Here is a 26,433-nt window from a genome sequence, read left to right on the forward strand (position 1 = left end):
AAATCCATATAAATACATATAAATTAAATAAACATATATATTACTACCTCCGTTTCAGTTTATAAGTCCAACGCGTATATTTAGGTTGTCAATTTTATCACCCTAATATAAACTATATAATACAAAAATTATACCTTTTGAAAGTAGAAACTCCAAAGTTTATGTTGGTATATTTTTTGTAATATATGACTTGTATTAGATTGGTCAAATTGACGACCTAGGGGTACGCGCACGCCATGTAAACTGAGAGAGAGGTAGTATGTTGATCACCTGGCCACTCCTTGTCGAACATGTCGACGATCTCCTTGCTCGGCTCTGTCAGCATGGACGGCAGCCCGGCTGCTCCGCTCCGGCCTCTTTCTCCTCTATCTCCGTGTCAAGTTCAGCGAAAAGCGCGTCGGACGCCGCCTGCTCCTACCGGAGGAACGTCCGGCTAGCCTTTACATATGCCTCATTTTGGATGGACTTTCAAGATGGCCTCCTGCTCTGCCATCTTCTTCGATTGGGCGACGGCGAACTCCACCTCCGTCTGCTCCATGTTGAAGCCTGACAACTCTTGCTCCGGCAGCTCCGGCTCTGACTGCTTTGCCTCCTCCACCTTCATCGGAGCCGGCTCCTCTCCTTTCTCTACCCCCGGCTGCTCCTCCTCCTCTCGCCGAAGGGAGCCCGGCAGCAATGCGGATGGCGCGCGCGGCTTGTCTTCCCAGATCTCCTGTTGGATCTCGTACTGGCGCTCTGGCGTGAGCATTCTGTAGTAGGTGATCTTCCTCCAGACCATGGCGGAGCGCCGGAGTGGGAGAGGGAGGAGGTCGATGGGCTCCAATTGACGCAGAGAGAGGGAGGAGGAGGGTGGGCTAGTGTTGCGGGACGCCGACCGGCTTAAATAAGCAAAATTTGATCTTGGGCGACGAGCCGAAGCGGCGCCAGGCGACGTTTACGCCGCAGCGACAGAGGAGGTATCCGCCGGACCGCTGGGTTTACCCATTGAGGGAATTGTTTGGGTGAAATATCGAGACTAGTCAGTGATCTGGCGGCCCACCCAAACGTATGAGGCGGATGTAGATGCTCTTAGTGTGTTCTTAAACTTGAATTCCAAACACCGCGGAAGTCTAGTCTCACGCTCTCACACCTGCACGCTAGTATAGTAGTAGTACCCGTACGTGCACTTCGTGCTGAAGCGGAAAGGTACCTGCGTCCAAAGTAAGGAATTCGTTTTTCCACGGCCACCTTCGTGTTCACATACACGTCCGCTGGTAATGTTGATCTGTCGTTTAACGCGTGTGTGCTTAACTTAGCACAATTTTCATGTTGCCCGTGCGTTGCTGGTTAGATATAAAATATGCTGATCCCCACTGAGCTGGACCGCCGGAGCTCGCGTTCAATTCACACCTCTGCCTCTTCGACCGCTTGCGCTTGGCTCGTCGCCGCCTCTTGGCTCGTCGCCGCCTGAGGCTAGTCATAGTGGAAGTAATATAGATAATAACATGCATGTTGTATAGATAAGAAATATGATGTGGCAAGTAATTAATAAGAAGAGATGCAAATGGAGTAACATAATATGTTACCATCACATAGCGGTTTTTAATGTGAAATGAGTCTAAAAAGTAATAAATGAAGCCCTTTATGTTACCACATGTATGACACTACCCACTATGAAGGTAGTAACATAGACTAGTAACATATACTCCCTCCGTTCCTAAATATAGGTCTTTTTAGAGATTTCAACAAGTGACTACATACGAAGCAAAATGAGTGAATCTACACTTTAAAATATGTCTATATACATCCATATGTGTTAGTTCATTTGAAATCTCTAAAAAGACTTATATTTAGGAACGGAGGGAGTACATGTTACTTTACTAGTCTAAGTTACTAGCCTGATGCTGCCGTGAGAAATCTACGTTTTTTCACATGAATTTCCCCCGTATCGAGTGAGTCGGTCAGTCTCGTCAGTGGCCTGTCTGCCTCCGCACCGATCGATCGGTTTGCTGGTCACGAGGCCGGAGCACGCACGTAGAGCAAACGACAGGAAGGACGATCGCGGAAATCTCAACATTGCGCAACGAAAGCCGCACCTCGTCGGGCACGTCCAGACGTGAGACGTGTTTGCGCTTTGCCGGAGCGCTAGCTAGAGACTGGAGCGAGCGCAACGGCGACGGGTGACGACGCCCTTCCCGACTCCGGATCTGGATCCCCTTTTGCTGCCACGCGTCCTTGGCAACGAGGAGCAGACCGAGTTTTTTGTTTGAGCGCTGCTATACGTATGATCAAACTTCATACGATTTTGCGTACGAGCAGACTATTCTGGTGTAGTGGGCCCAATCGTTGGGAACGGGCCTGTGTCTTGTGGTACAAAATCGTATGAGGAAAATATCGTACGCAAGGCAGTTTCGTTTTTATTTTTTTGCCTTTGTCCAGTGGAGCCGCCAGGTTCTGCATTTGGAAAGATTCTTTAACCCGTGTGCCAAATGATGAAAAATGGCCAGAAATCAGGCTGCCCCTGCCCTTTAGTAACGCAAAGCACTGCCATCCTCGTTGGAGCATTCTTTGGAAGCCTCTTAGGTTAACATTCGTAAATGAATGGACTATGTAGGCTGTTTTGCTCTGTTTTATTGGTACTCCAATTCAAGAGGGTCCCTGTCTTTGGCGTTTGGTCTACGTACGTAGCCCGCGTTTTGTTGCATGCGCTTACTGTTTAGTTTACGTCCCCTTCAGATAAAACTGTTTCAAAGCCGTGGCTTCCTGGTAGTAGTGGTAACCAAGGCAACAGTAAGTTTATGCGGTTTATAATGATGCTGAGCAGAAACAGCAGACCACGCCCACATACAAATGGCGTGGTCGCGAGATAAGATAAGCACGCACGCACGCACGCACAAACCCACGCCGGTCAACAGAGTTTAGCAGACCCAACCGCCAGGCGCCAGAGACGATAGAATAGTACTCCGACGCAAACTTTGAAAAACCAAACCCCGATGTATCACACTCACCTCACCTCACGTGGACAAGGACGTGAACGCACAGAGCGTAGTGCAGTCGAAAGGATAAGTAACAACAAATCACCTGTCCATCCCGCTTGGACACGTGTGGCGCATGGATACATGGCACGGCAGTGAGTCGCAAATGTTTTACACGTACGGGTGACGCTGCGTGAAGCCACGGGGTGGTGGCGAGGCGGCGTGGCTCCTTCTTTGGTGTCTGTATATGCTCTGTATTTCTGAATTCCAGACGGCGGCGGAGTTCAGTTGGGTCGCTCGGAATGCTCTTCAGGACGCGCTTCTTCGATGTAAAATTATAAACACACTTGGAATGTTCTATAGGTCCGGGACAACGGTGTTGAATCTCTTCCACTGCTCGTGCGTAAAAGAGAACCGTAGAATTGACGGACCGACTCAGAATGACCATCGCAAGTGGCCGCACAGGAACTTCTCCTCCGTGGTTTCAATAGTTCTGGCGGCACGCAGCTACCGGACTTTTCGTCGGCGTCTGACCCGATTTCTTTTGTGCGTCCAACGTCCTCGGTGGTCGGCAGTCGGCACCATCCATCAGTCAGCGATCCTAGCTACCACGGGTCATCTGTTAGTTGCTGGAGGTTGGGCAATCTACCGCGAGCGGCAGCTCTTCGCGGAGGCGCAGGTGAAGAAGGCATCAGACACGACGGGCACGCACCTTCAGTTCTTCTTCTTCTTTTGTTTTGTTGGCAAACTCACCTTCAGTTCTTGTTCAAAATCTGGCTTGGCTTGGGGGCGGGCGACGAACCAGCACAATGAGCCGGGCTTCATGCTCATCATCGGCGAGTAGTCGTTACATCTGTGCTCACTTGGGCAGGCTCTATGCCCCGTGATCCTTTTTCTTGACATCTGTACCAGACTTGAACTCTCTTTTGCAATGCATGGCAGTACAACTGTTTTTCTTCCTCAAAGTAACACGGGCGTCCGTCAGGTGCCCTTTATCATAGTAAGGCAACAGCCTGTTTTGCTAGTACATTGTGAGCTTCGTGGCCAGATTCCCGGCTTCACGCCGCACCATAACATCTTCATGGTTTTCTTGATCTGTCCGGAGCATCGACTCCCATTTTCACTTAACACTGATTGGCATCCCGAAATGAGCGATTACATGAATCCTCTAGAGTAGTATTGCAAACAGTGCAAGCGCTGACCACGGCCATGTTACCATGTCTCCTTACTTGGATCCTTTGTGGGCGGGGACTGAATCTGAACGCAAGCGCTGACCTCGTCCTGGATGCTGCCACCCTTTGATCACCTATCACTTCCACATCGTGCGCCACACTATCTTTCTCCGGGTGCAAACAGCCAGCAAACTGTCATTTCTTTACTTACCAGTACAGAAGAACATGCGGGTCGAGTAAGTAGTGAAGATCCCGATCGCTTCGAAACGCTACACCTGTGATTTCTTTTGGCATCTTGTAGTATTCAGTAGAATTGGCCAAATGCTGGAGAGTGGCTTTTCTGAACCATGTCCAGCTGGTTTACTGGGCGGCCGCACGATTGCCTTGTATGTTACCTTCGCTGATCCACAGTAGTTCTTATTCAGCTAGCTTCTTGTCAGTCACTTCCACACTTTCTGCTTCCTTTATGAGAGATTCAAACTGTGCGCTGAATCGGCCACGCATCTGCCGTTCACAAAGTAGTTTCTGGCATTATAAACTTGTAATTTGCCTTGAGAGTGGCCGGGTTCAACAGAATTTTCATTCACTTCTTAAGATGGTCATCCACTTTCACTCAGAGTAAATTAGCAGCACACCTCGCTCAGACCGGAAACTATCTTACCAGGCCATGATCATCGTATAACAGTTTAGTTCTACAAACTTAGATTTCATACAAAAAATACATTTGCAAGCATGGAGAAATAAGTTATTGTGCAACAAGTGACATTGAGTTACAATAACTATGTCACAGACCGCAAATAATCACATCCTTTTTCCCGCGAAAATTTCACATGTAGTACGTGTTTACTCTGTCCTCTACATGTATGGAAATTTCTTTATCAATATATTGAAGCCTACAGATATGATTTTCCACCAAGTTACAGATATCATGGTCATATGACACCATGATCAGATTCTATCTCTCAACCCCCTCTGTTGCGATGAGAACTTGGCTGGGTGTTTTCGGAGGATACAGCTCCCATAACGCAACCGTGGTGTCCGCCGAGCATGAGGCCAACAGTTTGCAGTCATGTGAGAAAGTCACCCCGGCACACTGCCAGCAAAAAAGAAGCAGCATGTAAGTTAAACTACACATCAAGCAGAATTGGACCACGTTGTAGTAAGGAAGTAAGTGAGCTGATTATCGATCTCATGACTCAAATCCAATTAAAGTAAACAGGAGGACTGAAATTGACATTTTTGACTGATCGAGGGACCCTAGATGCAAAATGGAAATGCCAACAGCACTTAGTTGAAGGAAGCTGCATACCGCAGCGCTGTGATACTTCAGAACCGCTAGAGCATTTCCTTTATTGTAGTTATACACTCGAATCCTGCAATGATGTAAAACACTTGAAAGATTACACAAATGCGCAAGGATTACAATCTCAGATATAAACAACTAGAAGCATGCTTGTCATGCAGACATCGCCTACTCCTTGTCCAACTTTGCTTAACTCCTATTCTGTGCACATAATGCTCTGCCTATTTTATGTTCTGCACCTATTCTATTGTCATCTACAGGATGTGACGTCTCTTCTCTGTCTTGCAAGTGTCACTTACTTCTGAAACCCTAATCAGCCAGCACTAAATCAGTTTGGTAATCAGGGACAACTGGTGTTGCCGCGACATAATCAGCTATCAGTAAATCAGCTTTGCTAATCAACGGTGGTCTACATGGAGGTCGCACTCGCGGCGCAGTGCCTCGTCCAGCAGGATACCCTTCACAAAGCCGTTGAGTTTGGATAAGACTGCATACACATTTTTTCATAAATTTAATAATTTATTGTATCTCATACATGTTGTTCTACTCCACGACATGGCTTGCATGTAGACGATAAATGAAGACATTGTTTTTGCTCTGCTGTTCGTGGTGTGGAACACCAATTTTGAATAAGACACAGCGGAGCTGGCAAGCGTTGAGAGTTAGGGGATGGAGCCAGATGCTAAGCATATTTTTTTACGTCCTGCTGATACTATGATTGAATGTATCTACATATCAGGGTCATACTAGCTTCCTGGGTGATACTACCTTATACAGGTGATACTATGATTGAATGTATCTTTTGTTTTATGTATTTCTAGGTGATCGCGTGTTTGACATGGAGAAGCCCTTTTACAGGCCATGTTTGGAAAATATTAGAAACTACATGAAGAACCCCTTTTACAGACTAATGTTTTTTATGGTTTAGTTCTTAGTTACACACACTTTGCCTCTGGCGTAGTGACAAACACCACTCTTTTCAGTTCAAAACTAGAAATTGAATAAAAAAAGTGTTTCCAGAAAGACTGGCGGTGCTCAAGCCTTTGGTAGTGGAAGTGTGACAAGAAGCTGAACTGCAACCCTGCACTATATGTGAGATTCACCGTAGAGGTGAGACTCAGGGTACAGGTGATACTCATGCTGTACGTGAGACTCAGGGTGTAGGTGAGACTCATGGTATATGTGAGACTTCCCTGATTGATTCTGCCAGGGAGCCGAAGCATGGGAGTTGTGATTGCCTAGTCCACCATGGAAATCATGAGACATACATTTGATTAATTTACTTTCGATTCCATTCAAGTATATCTATAACCTACCAATAAACAGTTCTATATTCAAATCAGATGCAGTTATTGACTCAGGCAATCAGATCCACGAAGCCACTAGAAAAGGTTATATTAGCATCCCTGGTCAGCGATAAAAGCTAAGAATGGGGGAACAAACCTGTGATCCCAACCAGCAGTTGCTGCAATCTTGTTGTCTGGCCGAATCGCTATACCTGCTATACCGGGTCGCTCAATTTCTATCTCATTCCTGAGAGAAAACGTGCCCTGTAATCAAGACAGCTACATTTCGGTTAGGAATTTCAGTTTTCTTGATTCCTAAATGAAATTGCAAGCACTCCAATACAGGTAATGCTTGTGATGAAACGAATGCAACAATTACAATCACACAAGTAGTTGACATGTCGAGCTATTGAGTCTGAATTATGAAGTAGAACATAAAGAGATGCTCAATTTTCTTTCTTTTTTTCGAGAAAATGCAAAGGGCTTTTGCATTTCATTGCATTGAAAAGGTGGAGTTTTGATACAATCCTCCTAGGAGGTCAGTTACAAATTACAAATCAGGGTCAGCGAAACTAGTGCACGTCCCAGGTGGGCGGCAGGATGACGCGTAGGCCGTGGGCGCCCGCTCTTGCCCACTCCTTGGCTTCCTCTTTGATCTTCAAGACCAGGACCTGAACCAGGGGCTGGGCGCCCTCAAAGATGCATTCGTTACGCTGTTTCCAGATCATCCATGGCGTCAACAGAGCAATGGAGGCTAGGCCCTTACGCATCAGTGTTGGCGTGTTTTGCCTTGCCTGCAGCCACCAGTCCATCAGTGAATCTTCGTGGCTTGGCCCTGCAGTGGTCATCCGTAACCAGGACACGATTTCGTGCCAAGTCTGCCTGGCGAAGGGGCACTCCAAGAGGAGGTGGCACATCGTCTCGGGAGCCTGGTCACAGAGTGGGCATCTTGGCTGGTGCTGGAGACCGCGTTGAGCCAAGCGGTCGGCCGTCCAGCACCGGTCTTGGCTGGCCAACCAGTGAAAAAACTTCACTCTTGGCGGCGCCCAATTCTTCCATATGAGCTTCCACGAGAAGCAAGTCATGGATCCCTGGAAGGTGGCAAGATAGCATGAGCTAGCAGAGTATATACCGGAGGCCGTCCATCTCCAAACTAGCTGATCAGGGGTGTCCGAGAGCGTGATATGCTCGATCGCCAGCCAGACTTGAAGGTACTGGCCAATCTCGTGTATGCCCAGGGTCCCATGAATGTCCCTGGCCCAGCTATGGCCTTGCAGTCCTTCAGCGACGGTCCGGATTTTGCGCTGGTGTTTGGGTATGCACTTGTAAAGTGCCGGGGCAATCTCGCAAATGGATTGCCCATTTATCCAGCGGTCTTCCCAGAAATATGCCGTTGTTCCGTTTCCGAGGGTCATCGTGGTGGACGCGAAGAAGAGCGCTTGCTCCGCCGCAGAGAATTGTAGGTCCAGGCCATTCCAGGCGCGCTCATGGTCAGTGCGCGAGAAAAAGAAACATCTCATGGATGGATATTCGCCTAGCCTGAGCCCGCCCACCACCAGCCTCGCTGCCGTCGACTCCCCGCCGGTGGCCCTCCCCCGTAGCCCCCCCCCCTCCCCACCTTCCCCCATGGCAGCCTCCGATGCCCGCTCCCTCTCCGGCGAGCGTGTCTCCTCCGGGGACGGGTGCTGGTTCGACTCAGAGGGGGAATCCTCCGCGCGCTCCTACAGCGACGTCGTCCGCACGCCGCCGGCGCCTCGGACCGTTGCCCCGGCGCTGCCTGCCCCTACCGCCGCGCCGGCGGGCGCCCGGTTGCCTGCCTGGCCCCGCCTCGGCCCCCGCTCGGAGGTGCATCGTGTATCGGGCGAGGCCGTGGTCGACGACGACGGGTTCCGGCAGCCGCGCCGCAGGAATCACCGCCGTCCGCGCCGCGCCCGGATGCCAAGCCCCACCCCGCAGCGGCAACGCAGCCGGTCGCCGGAGGAGGTGGCCGAACTCTGCTTCCGCTGCCTCGACTACCGTCATCGGGTTCGTGACTGGACCAACGACATCCGATGCAGGCGCTGCCTCACCTTCGGGCATGACTCCCGCGGCTGCGCTGACTACCATCGACGTCTCGGCCGCACTCCTCCGGCCGCCCTCAGCCCTCCCCGCCCTATGCCACCACCACCACCCCCTGCTCCGGCGCCGCAAGCGACCGCTGCCGAGCCGGCGCGGGTCATCATTGCGCGCTCCGTCCAGATGGAAGAGGCGGAGGGGGTACTCTCCCGTGCGATGGTGGACACAATCACGGGCAACAGGCCCCGGGTGTCCTCCGGCGACGTCTCCGAGCTGCTCTAAAGCACATTTGAGTTCCAGGAAGGCGACTTCACTGTCCACACGCACCGCCCTGAGGATTTCCTCATCATCTTCGGCTTCAGAGCTTCCATGGACCGCATGCGCGGTGACCACTTCATCAGCTGCCCACGTTTCACCCTGTCGCTCCACCCATGGTGCAAGCTAGCTCATGCCGGCTGCGGTGGGTTCGAATACCGCGTTGAGCTTGAGCTCCGCGGCATCCCTGCCGGCACTTGGCCACGACCGAGCACATCTTGGGGCGGAGCGTCTGGATTGAGCGCCTCCACCCGCGGACACGCTCCCGTGCCGACCTCGCCATGTTCCGGCTAGCTGGACGAACCCACGACGCCGCTGGCATCCGACGCGCCACCACCCTCGAAATTGTCGAGCAAATCCCGGCCCGCTCCAGCTCCTCTGCCCCGACTGTCCGCACCCTCATGTACCCCATCTCCATCGCCATCGTGCGTTCCGAGGTTGACTGCGCTCAGGCTCGCGATGCCCTCGGAGCGGCTCAAGGCGGAGATGGCAACGACGGCGCTGCCCCTGGGCATGCTTCCGGTCCTGGCCCTCGCCCTGACCCTGGACGCCAGCGACGACGTGGCCGCAAGCGCCGCCGCTCCGACATGCAGCCCTCTGGACGCGCCGACGGCATGGCGGTCGACTCCACTGGCTGGCGCGCTGACGGCCGCTCCGCGCGGGCCGACGGCGTCTCCACCTCCTCATGGGAGGACGCGCCACCGCCCGTACATGCGCCGGAAAAGGAGATGCTACCTTGGCCTTGCATGCGTGGGGCTCGTCGACCTCGTCATCGTGCCAGAAAAGGAAAAGCGGGAAGGAAAGAAAGGCTGCTTTTGGAGAGTTGGCCTGCCAACAAAGCTAATGATGCCGCAGACGTGGAGGAAGGCCCTACTGACCGTGCCGCTCCAGCTGCGGACGTGGACCCGGCTGGGCCCCCTCCCCCATTGGTCCCACGCGCTGCCGACCTACCATTGGTGGAGAACACACCAGATTCATCCCGTGGCTTGGACTCCGCGTGGCTAAATTTCGTGTTTTGACCCTTTTCTGAAACCTATTTGAGATTTGACCCTAGTTTGAAATTTTTTCGAGATCTGACCCTTTTGCTACCGCCAGGGACCATGGCGGTAGGGTATAACAGCCTACCGCCAAGGTCCCTGGCGGTAGGGTTGCATGCCCTACCGCCAAAAACCTCCTAAGTATTGAACACAGTGCGTGCTCGTGCCTACCGCCAAGCACATTGGCGGTAGCGATGTTTCCTACCGCCAAAGTCCCTGGCGTTAGGCTGTTAGACCCTACCGTCATGGACTCTGGCGGTAGCAAAAGGGTCAGATCTCGAAAAAATTTCAAACTAGGGTCAAATCTCGAATAGGTTTCAGAAAGGGGTCAAAACACAAAAATTTGCCACTCCGCGTCGCCTGGCGCGCGTGAGACCGCTACTGTGGGGTGCAGCCCTGGCTTGGCCTGCCACAGCCCTCTCGGGATCCAGATGCTTTTACTTCTGTCAGTGAAGTGCCAGACTCCCAGCCGCCCGCCCCCACCTCCTCTCCCGCAGACAAAGTCGATATCTTGTCGGGACAAAGCGGCGATACCCAAACGTCAGCGCCTGCCGCTGGTTTGGAGGCTTCTGCTACCCGGTCCCCCGCGACCGCGACTGGCGCGGGCACGCATGATTCGAACCCGGCGCCAACACACCACGATGCCCCCGCCAACAGCCACCGTCTGGTCGTCAATGATGGGCCAAGGCCGCTGCCCCCACAGCCCTTCACTCTGCTACAGCGGCCCATGACGCCCACGCCCACCCCAGCGCGCGCTGGGCCATCGCAACAGCCCGTGCCGCCCATGGCTAGGCCAAACAAGGATGCGCAAGAGACGACGCCCAACCACGCCTCCCTGCGTGCTTCTGCTGGCCGGTCCGCATCTCCACCTGTTGCCCTACGCCGCTCCACGGCTCGAGTCGCTGATAGGGCATGGACGCTTGGCGACTTCTTGGCTGCTGCAACAAAGCATATCGGAGCCGCCCTGCCTGCGCCTGGGAAAAGGCCGCTGCGGCCTCTGAACTTCACCCCTCGTCGGGGACGATCAGCCTCCGCAGCACGCTCGCCCACGACAGTGCCGCCAACTGCTGAACGCCGGGCACAAGTTAATATCCTCCGCACCCTCAGGATCGTGGGCACAGACCAGCGGATCACCGCAGCAGAGATGAAGACTTACGACGGCATCTTCGCCGCGCCCATCCCGCTCGCCGTCCTCTCGGCCATTGCCGCGCTTGTCGACCGCGAGCTCCCTGCCGACGTGGCCCCTCCGCCGATCGTCTCCACGCGTAGCGTCGATGCTTGCGAGACTTATATCTTGTTGAGTGGCACTCTTTTATCGTCGATCTTGTTGCATATGGATCACGACCTTAAGATTGTCGTTTGGAATGTTCGTGGCCTTAACGCCCGCGCACGGAGATTTGCCGTTCGGTCCCTGCTGGCCTCCACCGATGCGACCATTGTTTGTCTCCAGGAGACAAAAATGGCCATGATTTGCTCCTCGGTGATCCTGGACACACTTGGTTCAGAGTTTGATGGCTACGTGTACCTGCCAGCGATTGGCACGAGAGGCGGCATCCTCCTCGCCTGGAGGAGCAGGGCCGTGAGCATCACGGACCCAGAGTTCTCCACGAACGTGATCACCGCCAAGGTTTCCGCTGGCTCTGCTGCGCCTTGGTGGTTGACAGTGGTTTACGGACCGCAGGAAGACATGGATAAAATCGCATTCCTCCATGAGCTACGTGACATCCGGAGCGCTTGCCAGGGACCTTGGATGCTATGCGGGGATTTCAATCTAATCTACCGCGACGAAGACAAGAACAATGGCAACCTTCATAGGCGTATGATGGGCAGATTCCGGAGGCTGATCAATGATCTTGCATTGAAAGAGGTCTATCTCAATGGCCGCTGGTATACCTGGTCGAACGAGCAGCCCCCCCCCCCCCAACACTTGTGCATCTAGACAGAGTGCTCTGCACTTATGACTGGGAGGAAGCCCATGCTGCTTGCAACCTTCGCTGCCTCGCTTCTGTGATCTCGGACCATAGCCCGCTATTTCTGGACTGTGCCCCGGTCCCGGCTGCCCTTTGGCGCTTTCATTTCGAGGATTTGTGGTTGCGCATGGACGGCTTCCACGCGACGGTGGACACGGCTTGGAGGTCTGTGCATGACGTTGACCCCTTTCGCCGACTGATGCTTCGCTTGCAAGCTACAGCACGCAAGTTGACAAGCTGGAGCTCACGATCGATTGGCAACATTAAGCATAAGATGGCAATCTCGCGCGAACTCATTTCGCGCTTTGACAAAGCTCGGGAAGACTGGCAGTTGACACCACATGAGGACTGGCTCCACAAACAGCTCAAGATCGGCTACCTTGGCCTCGCGTCCATGGAGCGCACATTTGCCCGGCAGCGTGCACGGATAGCCACTCTGAAAGATGGTGATGCCAGTACAGCCTTCTTCCACCGGCAATGTTCCTTCAGGCGGCAGAAGAATAGGATTTTTAGCCTGACCGTTAACGGACAGGTGGTCACCGATCATGAGCACATGGCAGAAGCGGCATTCACACATTATGATGCACTGCTGGGCACCACAGTTGACCGTGAATGCACGCTGGACCTATCAGAGCTGATCACGCCATCTGACCTGGCAGACCTTGATGCTCCCTTTAGCGCTGTAGAAATCTGGGAGGCGATCAAGCGGCTTCCGGCGCGCAAGGCACCCGGACCGGACGGGTTCACTGCCGAGTTCGTGCGTGCCTGCTGGACCACGGTACGCAAATACTTTGTGGATGTCTTCCAGCAGCTCTATGGGATGAGGGGCTGCGGCTTCAGCAAACTCAACCAAGCACTGATCACCATGTTGCCGAAGCGCGCGGACGCGACCACTCTGAATGACTACCGGCCTATAAGTCTTATTCACCTAGTGGCAAAGATCTTTGCTAAAGTGCTGTCCCTACGACTCGCCCCGAAGCTGGACAGCCTTGTGAGCCGGAGCCAAAATGCGTTCATCGCCGGCAGGAGCCTCCACGACAACTTCATTCTAGTCAAGCAATCAGCCCGGCTTCTCCACCAGTTGGGTGCCCCATGAGTCTTGCTCAAGCTTGACCTTGCGCGGCCCTTCGACTCCCTGGCTTGGCCCTTCCTCATGGAGACCCTGCGCCAATATGGCTTCGGAAATAGATTTATGGAGTGGATCGCCATCCTCCTATCTTCGGCAAGCACACGCATACTGATGAATGGGGAGCCAGGGCCCCCTATCTGGCACCGCAAGGGGCTCCGGCAGGGTGATCCTGTGTCACCACAGCTATTTGTGCTCGCCGTTGACATCTTGGGCAGGCTCATCAAGCGCGCTATTGACATGGGAGTCATGGCACGGCTACACCCGAGGCGCTCCATTCCCACTATGTCGCCGTACGCGGACGACGTGGTGCTATTCTGCCACTGCTTGCCTAGCGACATCATCGCCGTGCGTGAGGTCCTGACGCTCTTCGGCCGCGCTTCCGGCCTAAGGGTGAACTATGCCAAGAGCTCCGCCTCGCTGCTGCACTGTGACACAGATGAGGCGACAATAGCAGTTGCGCACCTAGGCTGCCCCATCGTCAACTTGCCGATCACCTACCTCGGGATCCCCCTCACGGTAGGCCGACCAATTGCTGCCCCATTGCAGCCCCTAGTTGATGGGATTGCTGGCCGGCTCCCTGCTTGGAAGGCCAACCTTATGAACAAGCCTGGGCGGCTTGTGCTCGTGAAGTCTGTGCTGAGCGCCATCCCCTTGCATCAACTACTCGCCTATGCGCCGCCTAAGAAGACGCTTCGTCAAATTGAGAAGATTGAGCGCGGCTTCTTGTGGGCCGGCCGCGCTGCCGCCAATGAAGGCCACTGCCATGTCAACTGGCGCCGCGTTTGCCGCCCCATATCGCACGGAGGCCTGGGTGTCCAGGACCTGGAGCATGCTGGCCTTGCTCTACGGCTACGATGGCTATGGTTCATGCTCAATTTTCTTACTGTGTAAACTAGTTAGCACCACATGTATGAATTATCACATGGACATATTGCTCCAAATCTGGGCTAATATCCAGGTACGAAAAACTGATAAACTGACATCTCAACGTAGCTGTCATTTTGGATATGCAAGCACTCATCAACCTTCTGAAATGAGGATATAATACATAACACCGAGGCATCAATTTTTACATAGAATTGATGAACGCAAAGATATCCTGAGATAACTTTAAAAACATGTTTTTCCTTTTCTTTCCTCACCTAGATGAAATTTTCACACCCCAGATAACGATAGAAGGCTGTCGACGTTTTTATTTTACCCTTCCCATTTCCCCGGAACGAAACATTTTGTTATTATCCCTACAAGTAGAAGGCAGTCAGGACTCGACCCCTAATTGATAGTCTATTGCCTACTAATCCTTCCCACAGGAAGCACATCTCAGTTCTTACATGCTATGGCCGGTTTAGCTAGGCCCACCGGGCAATCTTAGCCCACAAGTTATGTTAGGTTAATTCTTATGCAAGTTATCTAGGTTATAAATATAGGCTGTAAGACTCTTTTTAGAATTAAGCAATTAGAATATTATTATCCCTATTGCCCGGCTCCCAGAGGAGCCGGAACCCTAGCCGCTTCTAACCCTAACCCCCGCCGCCATCTCCCTCCGACGCGACGGCGCCCAGCCGCCGGCGCGCCCGATCATCGCCCCGTCCCACTCCATCCTTCCCCTACAACCTCCGGAGCAGATCGGGTAGGACTCCTGGTTCTACCAATTTGGTATCCAGAGACTCGGGTTCGATCATGTCGTCATCAACACCCACGCCGCCGCTGCCCATCATCATCACCGCTCCGATGACCACTGTCGGGTCCCCAACGCCGCCGGCCCCGATCACCTCCGCGCCGCCGGCCCCCGTCACTTCCGCCCCGCCGACAACCTCCGTCTTCACGCCGAAGGAGATGACCAGCACCCTGCGGGACCTCGTGACGGCCGTCCAGGGCATCTCCCTGTACTTGGCTGGCCCGCACACCACCCCGCCGGCTGCGCCCCCACCTACAGCCACCCGGCGACGCACTGGCCGATCCAGAACGCGTCGGGCCCGAGCGGGACGCCCCTGCTGCCGTTCCAGGCGGGCCACACCGACGGGCCCCCGCCGCTGCTGCACCTGCCCTGGTACTCGGTACCCGCGGCGATCGTCGGGGCCCATCCGTCGCTCCAGCCGCCGACCGCCCCAGCGCCGTCCTGGCCGCAGTGGCCCACGCCGGTTCTCGCGGCGCCAAGCGCCGCAGTGGCTGCACTGGCCCGCACCGGCCCCAGCCACGCCAACCGCGCCGGTCCAACTCCCACGGCCGCCGCCCAGCTCCGGACTGGGCCAATCCACACCGAGGACTTCCGATCCAGCAGGTCCGGTTTCCGCCGTCCCCGTCCCCGATCCCGGCCTGGCTAACCGGGACGTCGCCACCGCCAGTTTACACAGAGGCCGAGGACCCACCGGTACCCACGCTGCAGTCTAGGGCCTCGCCTGGCTCTGCGAGGGCCTACGACGGCCTCCCCACCGTTGACCGGGCGCCGTCATCATCACTGCTCCGCACCGCCGAGCCGGTCGGCCATGGCGCGCCGACCCAGACACCGCCACGGTTCGCCAAGATCAATTTCGCCACTTATGACGGCACGGAGGACCCGCTTAACTGGCTCAACCAGTGTGAGCAGTTTTTCCGTGGCCCGCGCACGCTCGCGTCGGAGCGCACTTGGCTGGCATCCTACCACCTCCGCGGTGCAGCCCAGACCTGGTACTACGCCCTCGAGCAGGACGAGGGCAGCATGACCCCCTGGGAGCGCTTCCGCGAGCTCTGCCTCCTTCGCTTTGGGCCTCCGGTTCGCGGGAGCCGCATGGCGGAGCTCGGCCGCCTTCCCTTCACCTCCACGGTGCAAGACTTCGCCGACCGTTTCCAGGCCCTAGCATGCCATGCGTCGGGCATGACAGCGCAGCAGCGGGCCGACCTCTTTGTCGGTGAATTTCCGGATCACATCCGCGTGGACGTGGAGCTTCGGGGACCCCAGGATCTCCAGTCGGCCATGTACTATGCCCGCGCGTTCGAACGCCACGCGGTGGCCATCCAGCAGGAATCACCGTCCCGGACCGCTGGGTCGCTACCCGGGCCGGATTCCGCGCAGGGTCGGCCTGCGCATGCTTCGCGGCGCGCCCGTTCCGCCGGCTCACCTCAGCCGAGCTACTCGAGCGTCGCCGCCAAGGGTTGTGCTTCAACTGCGACGAGCCCTACACGCCCGGCCATGCCTGCCCGCGACTCTTCTACCTGGAGGTTGCATACTACATTCCGGAGGACGCCGTCGCCGCCGACCTGGCCGCCCCAGCTGTCGAGAAGGTGTTTGACGCTGGTTGATCGCCTCGAGGAGTTCCGCAAGCGCTTCCCCACCTTACAGCTCGAGGACGAGCTGTTTGTGCAGGCGGGGAGAAGTGTTATGGCCGGTTTAGCTAGGCCCACCGGGCAATCTTAGCCCACAAGTTATCTTAGGTTAATTCTTATGCAAGTTATCTTAGGTTAATTCTTATGCAAGTTATCTAGGTTATAAATATAGGCTGTAAGACTCTTTTTAGAATTAAGCAATAAGAATATTATTATCCCTATTGCCCGGCTCCCAGAGGAGCCGGAACCCTAGCCGCCGCCGCCATCTCCCTCCGACGCGATGGCGCTCAGCCGCCGGCGCGCCCGATCATCGCCCCGTCCCACTCCATCCTTCCCCTACAACCTCCGGAGCAGATCCGGTAGGACTCCTGGTTCTACCATTACATGTCTCTAGCGTAATCATAAATTGTTAGAAGCACTTTCTGGATGTATGATTGTGTCGGGATATACTTGAGAATATTACTAAAACTGTACTGAGAGTGACATAACTTAGAATACGCAAAGGATACAGATTACAAAGTGAACTCGGGTTTGTCAGCTACAACAAGTATATATAACCAAGACTTGCACTTACAGCATGCATTTTCATGATATCTTATATAGCAGGAAACAGAACATAGAATAATTGATGTCACACCTGCTGATGATCAAGGGCAAACATGGCTACTTTATTATCAGCACCTCCTGAGATCCCACCGGTGCATAAACCATCAATAGCAATGGATAAAGCTGCACACCTGCATCTTATTAGATCATATGTTGTTTCATTCCATCAAAGGAAGATACAAATTAACTACTCTTGAAAATGGCAAGTTACACAATTGAATTAAAACTGGGTGTAGAATGAGACCTGATTCCAAATGATATTTCACTGAAGATAAAGGTGACCCAGGCTTCCGTACATCCCACCAGAGAGTGCTTCCATCCTCATAACTGGTGGCGTAAAAGCGATGTTTATCAATAAAATGAACACATACACTTCTCAACCTTGAACCCTCAAACTGGTTGTTTTTAACCTTAAACTCTTAAATCAGTTTAATTCACCCCCTTGGCCCTACCCCGTTGAAAAATTATGAACTTTTTAAAAAGTCATAAATAGTCAAAACTCAATAAGAAAAGGCATATTCAATACTCCACAGATGACATGTAGCTAAACTTTTTCTAATAGTCAATATGAAATCCTGAATTTCCTATATAGTTCTTTCCTGATAGTCAAACTGAAAATGAATCAATAGTCAATCTGAAAAAAACTATTTGCCAAATTTCCTAAAGAGTTCTAGGGTGCCCCAAAAAAGCAATTTTATTATTAAAAGAATCCTGATTTCTATATTTTAAGTTGAGTGTAAAAGTGATGCCATGTGTCATCTCTGCCAGCACAACCGTTTGGGATAGGGTCCAGGGGGTAAAATAAACTGATTCGACAGTTTAAAGTTAGAAGCAACCGTTTTCAGAATTCAAGGTTGAATAATGAACTTCAGCAGTAGTCAGGGTTGAAAATGACATATCGTTTGAACTTTGAAAATGAAATTTCCGTGAGAACATCCAGCGTGCATGCAAAAAGGCTGAGAATTTTTTTTTCATTCTGGAAAAATTATCGAAGTCGCTTTAACCTGCTCCACAAGCATACTATGTGATTGCTTAGCGTATCAAGTACTAGAGATCAATTTACCATATTTAGAAGCATACTACAGTTCATAATGTGACTAGTCAAAAACTCATGCCATGATACTAAATGCTTGAACCCTTGAAGCATACTCGCTTCAGTTAATGGACTTTATTTGTAAGATAAAGTTGCTTTGTTGTTTCACAACAGAATCAATTCAATTGTGTAAGTGACATACACTCACAGTTGAAATCTTTACATGTGAGCTAATCGAATCAATATGCATTAACAATATCATTTTACTATGTGCTGCACATGCCCCATGGAATACACACAACAATGGTTATGATTAACATTGCGAAGCAGGAACAAATTTGTATGCTGCATATAGTCATTTGTACAACTTCACATAACACCATCACTACACTTGTAATAAGAATTCGATCAAGTATAACTTCTGCCATAGAGGGGAGATGAATTATCTTACATCATTCTCTCAAATATGTGACTGGAAAGAAGATTCATGTGCAATATAACCATGCTAAGCATTTGAATACCATTCCCATTCCACGTGATTGTTACTATCCAGATAAAACATAAGATGTGTTCAGCTTATGACATTTTTTATTATGTGTGATTACTGCATAACACTTAACACTTAGGGTCTGATAAAAGAACCAGATTCATATTTAAGCCATTTGCCACAATTGACCTAAGAAAGAGCTCAATAGTTTTTTTAACTGAAAATAACTTAATAGTATTTGTTCAGATACTCCACTAGGCCATGGCATATAAAAATATCTTGCAATATTAGTTACAAACATATTGGGTTTTTGAAAAGTTGATCTGGATACCTTGATAAAATATTAACATAGCCTCCAGATTCACACGGGATGAAAGCTTGCACAGCCATGCATAGACCTACAAACAACAGGATTACAGTTTTCAACGATTACTTAAAAGCATAAATAGTCAGGAAAAACAGATGACACAGAACAATTAAGAGGGATTTTTATTGCTGTTCTGCAGATAAAGACTATTATTTAAATTCAATATAGTTGTAAACAAAGCCATGCATTATACCTTGTAATAACAACAAGAAAACTATAACAGCACAAGAAATATAAATAAACAAGATGCCAGAGAGTCTCATGCCATGGAAGAAGGATTGATCCTATATCACATATATACATCCTTGCATTCGTGATACCAGAGAGGTCAGTCAAATTGCAACGTGTACATATCTCAGATAAAGGCATGCATTTATAACTTCCATGAAAACTGAACAATGAATCAACAGATCATGTAGGTGGAGCTGCTGGATCTAGGCCAAGAGGGACAATTCTCAAACCAAACACTCTGGATTTCTGGTAGACAAAAAATTAAAACAATAAAAATGGTGGAAATGGTGGAGGCTACTCTGATGTCAAGTCTAAATAGTTCACGGTTCTACTAAGCGAGAAGTTACCACCGGATACATATACTAGGTACAACCCACCATGGTATTTTGTTGAACAACTGGAGTGGTGAAGAGTGAGGACAAACCTTTTTTCTTGGTAAGGTGACCTGTCATATTAGCACTACATCTTTGGGGCAAACACATTATCTTCCTTGAATTTTCAATGTCCCAAAGTTCAACCTGTAGGTTTTGTTTTGAAGTTTCACCATGAAAGCAGTGACAACAAAAGAAGTAACAACATAAACACCAAAGTTCAGCCAGGCTTGCTTTGTTGCATTATATTAAGCCAACTCAATTTATCTATTGATCTTAAGTTAGTGAAAAGATAACATAGTTTGGAACTAACCTCAGAAGATTCTTCACCAGCAATTGCCAATATATTTTGCCCATCAAAGGAACTGCCTAACAAATACATAATAAAGTCAACAATGCAGAGATAGCATGCTTGTCTAAACAAGAAGTTATCAGACACATACAGTACATCCTTCTTCTAAACGATGTGACATTTGAAAGTCAACAAAGTGTTATATTACGCCATTTCCTTTGCAGTCTTTCCTTTCCTCTACATAAATAAATGAAATTGCTATTTATTTGTCCATTACCGAAAAGCTTACACTTCCATAATAAGTCACTAGTTAATAAATTCATGTAGGATTCAGAGGCTATTGCTGCTTTTAAACGTGATGGGATTCGAAAATGGTCGCACATTACCTTGTTCATATTCTTGTGTTCCTTCTGCAAGATTTACACCATCTGATCCTGTATTATCTTCGGTAGGTACTCTTTGCGGCTCAGTGCCACTATTTGAGCTACTCAATCTGGTTCGTGTGTCATGTGCAGAACATGGAACCTTAACCAGTGACATCTTACAGAAATGGTATGTACTTGTTTTGATTGTAAATATGGGCCTCCTGCAGGAGCACAAATAATAGATTATAAATCCCACAGAAATTCATAGAACACGAACGGGCCACAAACCCTGCTAAAAAGTATATATTCTTCCAAATTTCCACATGAACACTGTACATACTGTCTTATCTCCTAAAATAAATCACAAGTGTCCACGCGTCTAGGTCATTCATAGTTGAGTCCAGATATATTTATAAGAAAAGAATAATTCTAGGTTCTACAAATCACCTGGTTGTTTAGAAGTTCTTCAAAATGTTGCCACTACAGTTTACGGATGAGAGCCTTATACATTTGGACTTAAAAGTATCGTATTACAAGTTTATAACAACGTAACATCCGTCAAAAAACAGGAAAGGACCATAAGGGTTGTGCTTTCAAGCTATAATCAGGACGAAATACTACCAGATAACATGAATAGCTTAATTCTTATGAAAGGGTACTCAGAACATATCCAGATTCTGCTCATTGCTAAGTGATATTGAGGGTGCTTGCATTGAGTTTGACCATAAAATCAATAGCATTACTGATTATCTGACCTTGGTAGTTAAAGAAACTTTCAACATATTAGATAAGGAACCCTAGTATGATAGCGATACTTATTACACTCCTACCCGGGTATATTATTTCGCCCCGCCCCTATCCCTAAATCTAATAAGCAGCTGTATTTTCTGGTGGCCAAAGGGCAGTTACAGAATACAATTTGCAGAGGAGAGTCAACATCAGGAATGATAGTTGTTCTGCCTTCAGGGACAGAAGCTGTCTTGTAATTATTAAATAAAGACTTCTTTTCAATTTTTCATGGAATGTTCGATTTGTAATATTTGAAAGATTATGTGCATGTGTATTTCATTGAATTTAAGTAAGCGGGAGCCTATTCCTGACTGATAGTGCCCTAGCTTATGTTTGACGTAAACAGTTATCAACTTCTTTCAGAAAAGGAAATATGACAACTCTTGGCATATTGCGACTGCAGATGCAGAAAGTCATACCGTGAGAGCCCAGCTTCCTCAATTGCCCAGCCTTTGCACAAACCATCCCTTCCCTGGCTGTGCCAAAATCAAAAGCATGGATATTGAGGATCAAAATAAGCCTCACAGGAAATCTCTTACATCTAAATTCTGTGATGCAATAAAAGCTGTGTACAAGTTAAAAGGCACTTGGACAGTTCAAGCATGTATAGTCAATATAAAAAACATAGATATTGATCATAATTCAACAAAAGATCGCCACTGGAAAGAAATATACTTCAAAGGAAATCTCTTCCATCTACATTCAACAATGCAGAAGAAGTTATGTAGAAGTTAGAATGCACTTAGATGGTTCAGGAATATATAGTTTTCCCTAAAGCCATGCTCAGCAACTGTAACACAGTCCTGAAATGGGTTTACCAACAGTGTTTCAAATATAGCTCTGACATGGTTATACTAGTTATGGTACTGGAATTTCTTATCTAGCAACATGGTAAGCTAAGTTTGAGATATCCAATAACCAGCACTCCTGACAGAATTCACCCCAATTCACTCACGTAATGATTGTGTTCCCAAGTCCGGCGCCAGCAGCGATTGAATACACCCCAGCCGCGCCACCATGAGCCCTGCAAATTGAAGAATCACACGCTATCACACCCAACCACTAAGAAACCGAATCACACCCACCGCTGCAGTCTGCAGAAGCAGCAGGCTTACCAGATGGAGGAGACTGTGCGGTGGCTCGCCGTGTCCCAGACCCTGAGCTCCCCGTCAGCCGCGCTGGTGGAGGAAAAACAGAGACCATGAACCAAGCATCAAAGCACAGCAGAGTCGCATTCAAAAGGGTTCATGGCAAGCGGCTGATGATACGGGCAACCAGAGAGGGGTGTAGGGGTTGGGAGGAAGTTTACCCGGAGAAGAGGAGAGGGAGGGCGTGGTGGAAGCAGGCGTCGCTGACGGCGGCGCGGTGGCCCCGGAGCACCGCCACAGGGTCCGGCGACGGGCGGCGGCGCGGCCTTTCCCGGTCGCTGGCCATGTCACGGACTGAGATCCAGTGACTTCACTTGGTGAGGTCACGCTGCAACTTTAGCATTCTAATCTCCATCCAAAACGCATCCAACGGTCAACATGAGACACAGGCAAAAACTTCATGATTTAGCATTTTGGGCAAGGGGCGGGCAGGAAATTGGGGATTCGCGGGCTTGCGCGTCAGGTCCGGAACTCTCCCGCGGCGCCGACCCGTCGGAGAGGAAGCGAAAAAGGGATCCTCTCCACGCCGCCGCATCAGAGAGGAATCGAAGCGACGCGGCGGCGGAGTACAGGGAGCTGGCCGCACCGTCGCTGGAGGAGAGGTGGGGGTGGGGGGGGGGGCTGCCGCCGGAGTAGAGGAAGGTCAGGTCGCGCCATCGCTGGAGAAGAGAAGGGGCGGCCGCCGTCGGAGGAGAGGAGGAGGGACACGCCGCCACTGCGAGCTCGTTCCGCCAAGGAGAAGTCCATCGCTGGCGCCATTGAAGGAGAGAAATCGCTTCACAGCGCGTTTGGCAATATTTGGGAAGGGAATGGGAGCTTAGAGTAGGGAGTTGTATTGAGATTAGACATGAGATAAGATGTTTTATTCCCAGTTCTCTCTTTGGCACATAATATGAATTATGTGTGAGATTTGAGGAGAAACTATATTCCCTTGTTTGGTTCATGAAAATTGACGAAGGACTAGACATGGAAAGTTAACATAAATTATGATGAAGGATTAAAATTGACTCACTAAAACAATTCTCACCTCCTTCTCTGTTAATAAAACGGTGGGAGTTGAAGTCGAAAGTCCCATGCCTATTCCCTTCTAAACTCTCAACCCCTCTAACCAAACAGTAGATTTGAAGTCTCATACCCCTTCAATTCTCATTCTTTAGATCTAATTACCCACAACCAAACGTGTTGTCAGTGTCACGCTCGCAGAGGTAATTTTACATGTCTCTGCTGGCCGGTTCAGTATCTGTATGTAGAACATGAGGTTTGGTATGGCCGATTGGCCGGGTGTACAGGTTCAGTACATGTACAGGTCCAGATACTCGTACCGATCAGGTTCAGTACATAAGCAAACTGATTATCAATCAGGCTCATGTACAGATTCAGTACCTAAGCAAGCTGATTAGATCAGACTCATGTACAGGTTCAGCTCATGTACATATTCAGTCCTTAAGTAAAGCTGATTTCTGTTAGTCATATTTTAACTAACTTTGCTAAACTGAAACTTATTTATTTTAGTGATGTGCAAGTAAAACTACATCTCCAGCATACTAACTGAACTCTTTAGCATAGTGATTGGTGATCCTTTGACCCAAACAGCTTCATGTAGTTGTCAAATGTTCAATAGGGCGGGAATATTGTGTGGACATAGTTTGAAAGTTCTTGATCTGATGAATGTAAAGACATTGCCAACACATTATGTCCCACAGAGATGGACTAGAGAAGCACGCAATGAAAGTATACAAGATAGATAAGGAAGGAAAGTGGTAGAAAATCCAAAATTGGAAGCTCAACTTTGATACAAAGATATGTCTCATAGATTTCACGATATGGCATATAAAATAGCCAACTCTCCCGAATGTCGTTTGTTGTTAGAAAATGCACTTGATTATCTTTGGCCACAACTAGAGGATAAACTCAATGCATCAGCTACTAGAGCTACCAATGGATGTTCCAATGACCAAGAAAATGTTCCAAATGTGCAGCAAGCCAATGACTTGCTTAGTTTCGCAAAACTGAAGAAGAAGGAGGTTTCATCTAAAAATTTAAGGAAAAAGAAAATGGTAGGGGTTAGGACCCTATCGGGTCTAGGGCGGAGGTTGTAGGGGAAGGAGGATACTGGACGTGGCGGAGCTCGCGGCCGCCGGCGGCAGGGCGCCGTCCTGCGCGAGGGAGGAGGCGGCGACGCAAGGAGCAGGAGACGGCTAGGGTTAGGGTCCGGCTCCTCTGGGAGCCGGGCAATAGAATTAGTATTATTGCTTGATTCTCAAAGAGTCTTACAACTAATATATATAACCACGATGGAAATAAAATAGATAACTTGTGGGCTAAGCCCCTAACTAAACCTGGCCAGTGGACCTCCTACGGACATAAGTCTGCCCGGTCATAACAGCAGACTTGGTTTGATAAGTTACACAAGGGGAGAAAGCAAACCTAAATCAGCGGCAAAAACAAAAAAAGAAGCAAAGGTAAGTTGCAGTATGTATGTACTATCTAATGTTATTCAATCCTAAACTAACAAAATGATTTTTCATTTACATTGGCAGCAACAACAAAAAAAAGGGCAACCTGGTGCATGTAGCTCCCGCTTGCGCAGGGTCCAGGAAAGGGTCCGACCACTTTGGGTCTATAGTACGCAGCCTTTCCCTACATTTCTGTAAGAGGCTGTTTCCAGGACTTGAACCCATGACCTCATGGTCACAAGACAGCAACTTTACCACTGCGCCAAGGCTCCCCTTCATTGGCAGCAACAACAATGAAAGAAAAAAAGATAGTGTGCAGCCTCAAGTGCAAGTGGAGAATGATGGTACAGACAGAGGAAGTCCCACAGGAGAAAGTGAGAAGTGTCAAGAATATGATGTAATTGACAGCTTTACCGAGCTCTTGACAACTTCACGAGTTGACGATGCTATCTTTATGATGATCTGATCTAGTATCTTCAAAGTTGTTAGGTATTATTTTGGACAGGTTAACTACAGTATTTTGAGGAGTTAATCATAGTCTTTTTTGGCCGAAGTGTACAAGTGAAATGGATTACTTTTATGTACATGAATGATTACTCAATATTGCATTTCTTGATGTAGCATTCGAATATTATGTGCTACAACCTTTTAATGTCAAATGCTACTGGATTCGGTGTCAAATACAATTGAATTGTTCAACTTTGATTGCATAATATGGTACTGTATAATCTGTTCAATTTTTTGGATTACAATCTGTTCAAATCAAACTGAATTGAAGCACATTGTATCGTTGTTTGCTGCTAGACTGTACTGTTGTTTGCTGCTAGACTGCAAAACTGCTAAGTCATGTAGCTTTTGCCTCTGTCTCATGTAGACCGTTGGATGTGTTTTGGATGAAGATTAGATGGCTAAAGTTGCAATGTGACTTCACCAAGTGAAGTCACTAGATCTCAGTCTGCCATGTCGCTCGGCTAAGTGTGAGACAAATAGAGAAGGCGGTTGTGTCCTGTCCAGCTCTCGACGCCTAGGCCCGAACGCACCCTGGTCACAGGCGCGCTAAAAAGCGTTTACAGCGCTGGAATCTCAAGTTTTTGCACGTCTCAGAGCGCTGGCTCCGGCGGTCGATGATAAGTATAGCGCGCGCGATCCGCTCCAGCAGACGCTGCAAAAAAACTACACGCGCTTAGCACAAACAATATATGCACTCCAAACATAACCAAGAAAATCAAACACAAACAAAATAAATCAACAATAAATAGTTCGATTTTATTATTACAACTCAAACAGAGTAGTTTATTTTGCAATACAATAAATAGTTCAACAATACAACATCAAACATACAAGATCAAACATACAAATCATGATGCTCTTTGTCGGTCATTCCATGCCTGCCACTCCTCGATGAGATCCTCCTGAAGATCATCATGCGTTTCGGCACATCGAATGGCATGATAGGAGGCAACAAATCAGGCGACCCTCACAGCCTTCCGCCGCACTCGCACCGGATGTCCCAAGAGCTCATATTGAGAGTAGTCTAAATCTTGGCCATGCTCATTCTGGATGATCATGTTGTGTATGATCACACAAGCGTGCATGATGTACCAAAACATCTTTTGATCCCAAAATCTAGCCCGTCCTCTCACAATGGCAAAATCGGGCTTGCAAAATCCTAAAAGCTCTCTTCACATATTTCCTAGCCGTCGCCTGAGCATTGTGGAAGTCAAGATTTTTCTTACCTTCCGGTTTTTTCAATGGCTTCGCAAA

General features: G+C 49.5%; 1 protein-coding gene across 1 annotated transcript; it reads right to left on the bottom strand.

The window, feature by feature from the left end:
• Positions 1 to 4,831: 4,831 nt before the first annotated feature.
• LOC123062445 (protein DECREASED SIZE EXCLUSION LIMIT 1) lies at positions 4,832 to 22,661 on the bottom strand. Its single transcript, XM_044485966.1, has 13 exons — positions 22,375 to 22,661; positions 22,181 to 22,243; positions 22,021 to 22,089; positions 21,485 to 21,541; positions 20,298 to 20,497; positions 19,933 to 19,988; positions 19,673 to 19,766; positions 18,982 to 19,048; positions 17,375 to 17,457; positions 17,162 to 17,253; positions 6,873 to 6,979; positions 5,436 to 5,499; positions 4,832 to 5,219 (listed from the first exon to the last, which is right to left on the bottom strand). Exons 1-13 carry the CDS (start codon positions 22,497 to 22,499, stop codon positions 5,082 to 5,084), a joined length of 1,215 nt encoding a protein of 404 aa, XP_044341901.1. The 5' UTR covers positions 22,500 to 22,661; the 3' UTR covers positions 4,832 to 5,081.
• Between the last annotated feature and the right edge of the window lie 3,772 nt (positions 22,662 to 26,433).

The sequence above is a fragment of the Triticum aestivum genome, chromosome 3A (genome assembly GCF_018294505.1).
Source record: "Triticum aestivum cultivar Chinese Spring chromosome 3A, IWGSC CS RefSeq v2.1, whole genome shotgun sequence".
NCBI classification, from domain to species: Eukaryota; Viridiplantae; Streptophyta; class Magnoliopsida; order Poales; family Poaceae; genus Triticum; species Triticum aestivum.

Bases quoted from the DNA above. Each gene is read 5' to 3' on its own strand.
- LOC123062445 (XM_044485966.1), bottom strand. From the start codon at position 22,499: ATGGCCAGCGACCGGGAAAGGCCGCGCCGCCGCCCGTCGCCGGACCCT. The intron at 22,090-22,180 runs GTAAGCCTGCTG...TTCAATTTGCAG, and splicing joins CGCACAGTCTCCTCCATCTG to GGCTCATGGTGGCGCGGCTG. The intron at 19,767-19,932 runs GTTAGTTCCAAA...CAAAACCTACAG, and splicing joins CTGGTGAAGAATCTTCTGAG to GTTGAACTTTGGGACATTGA.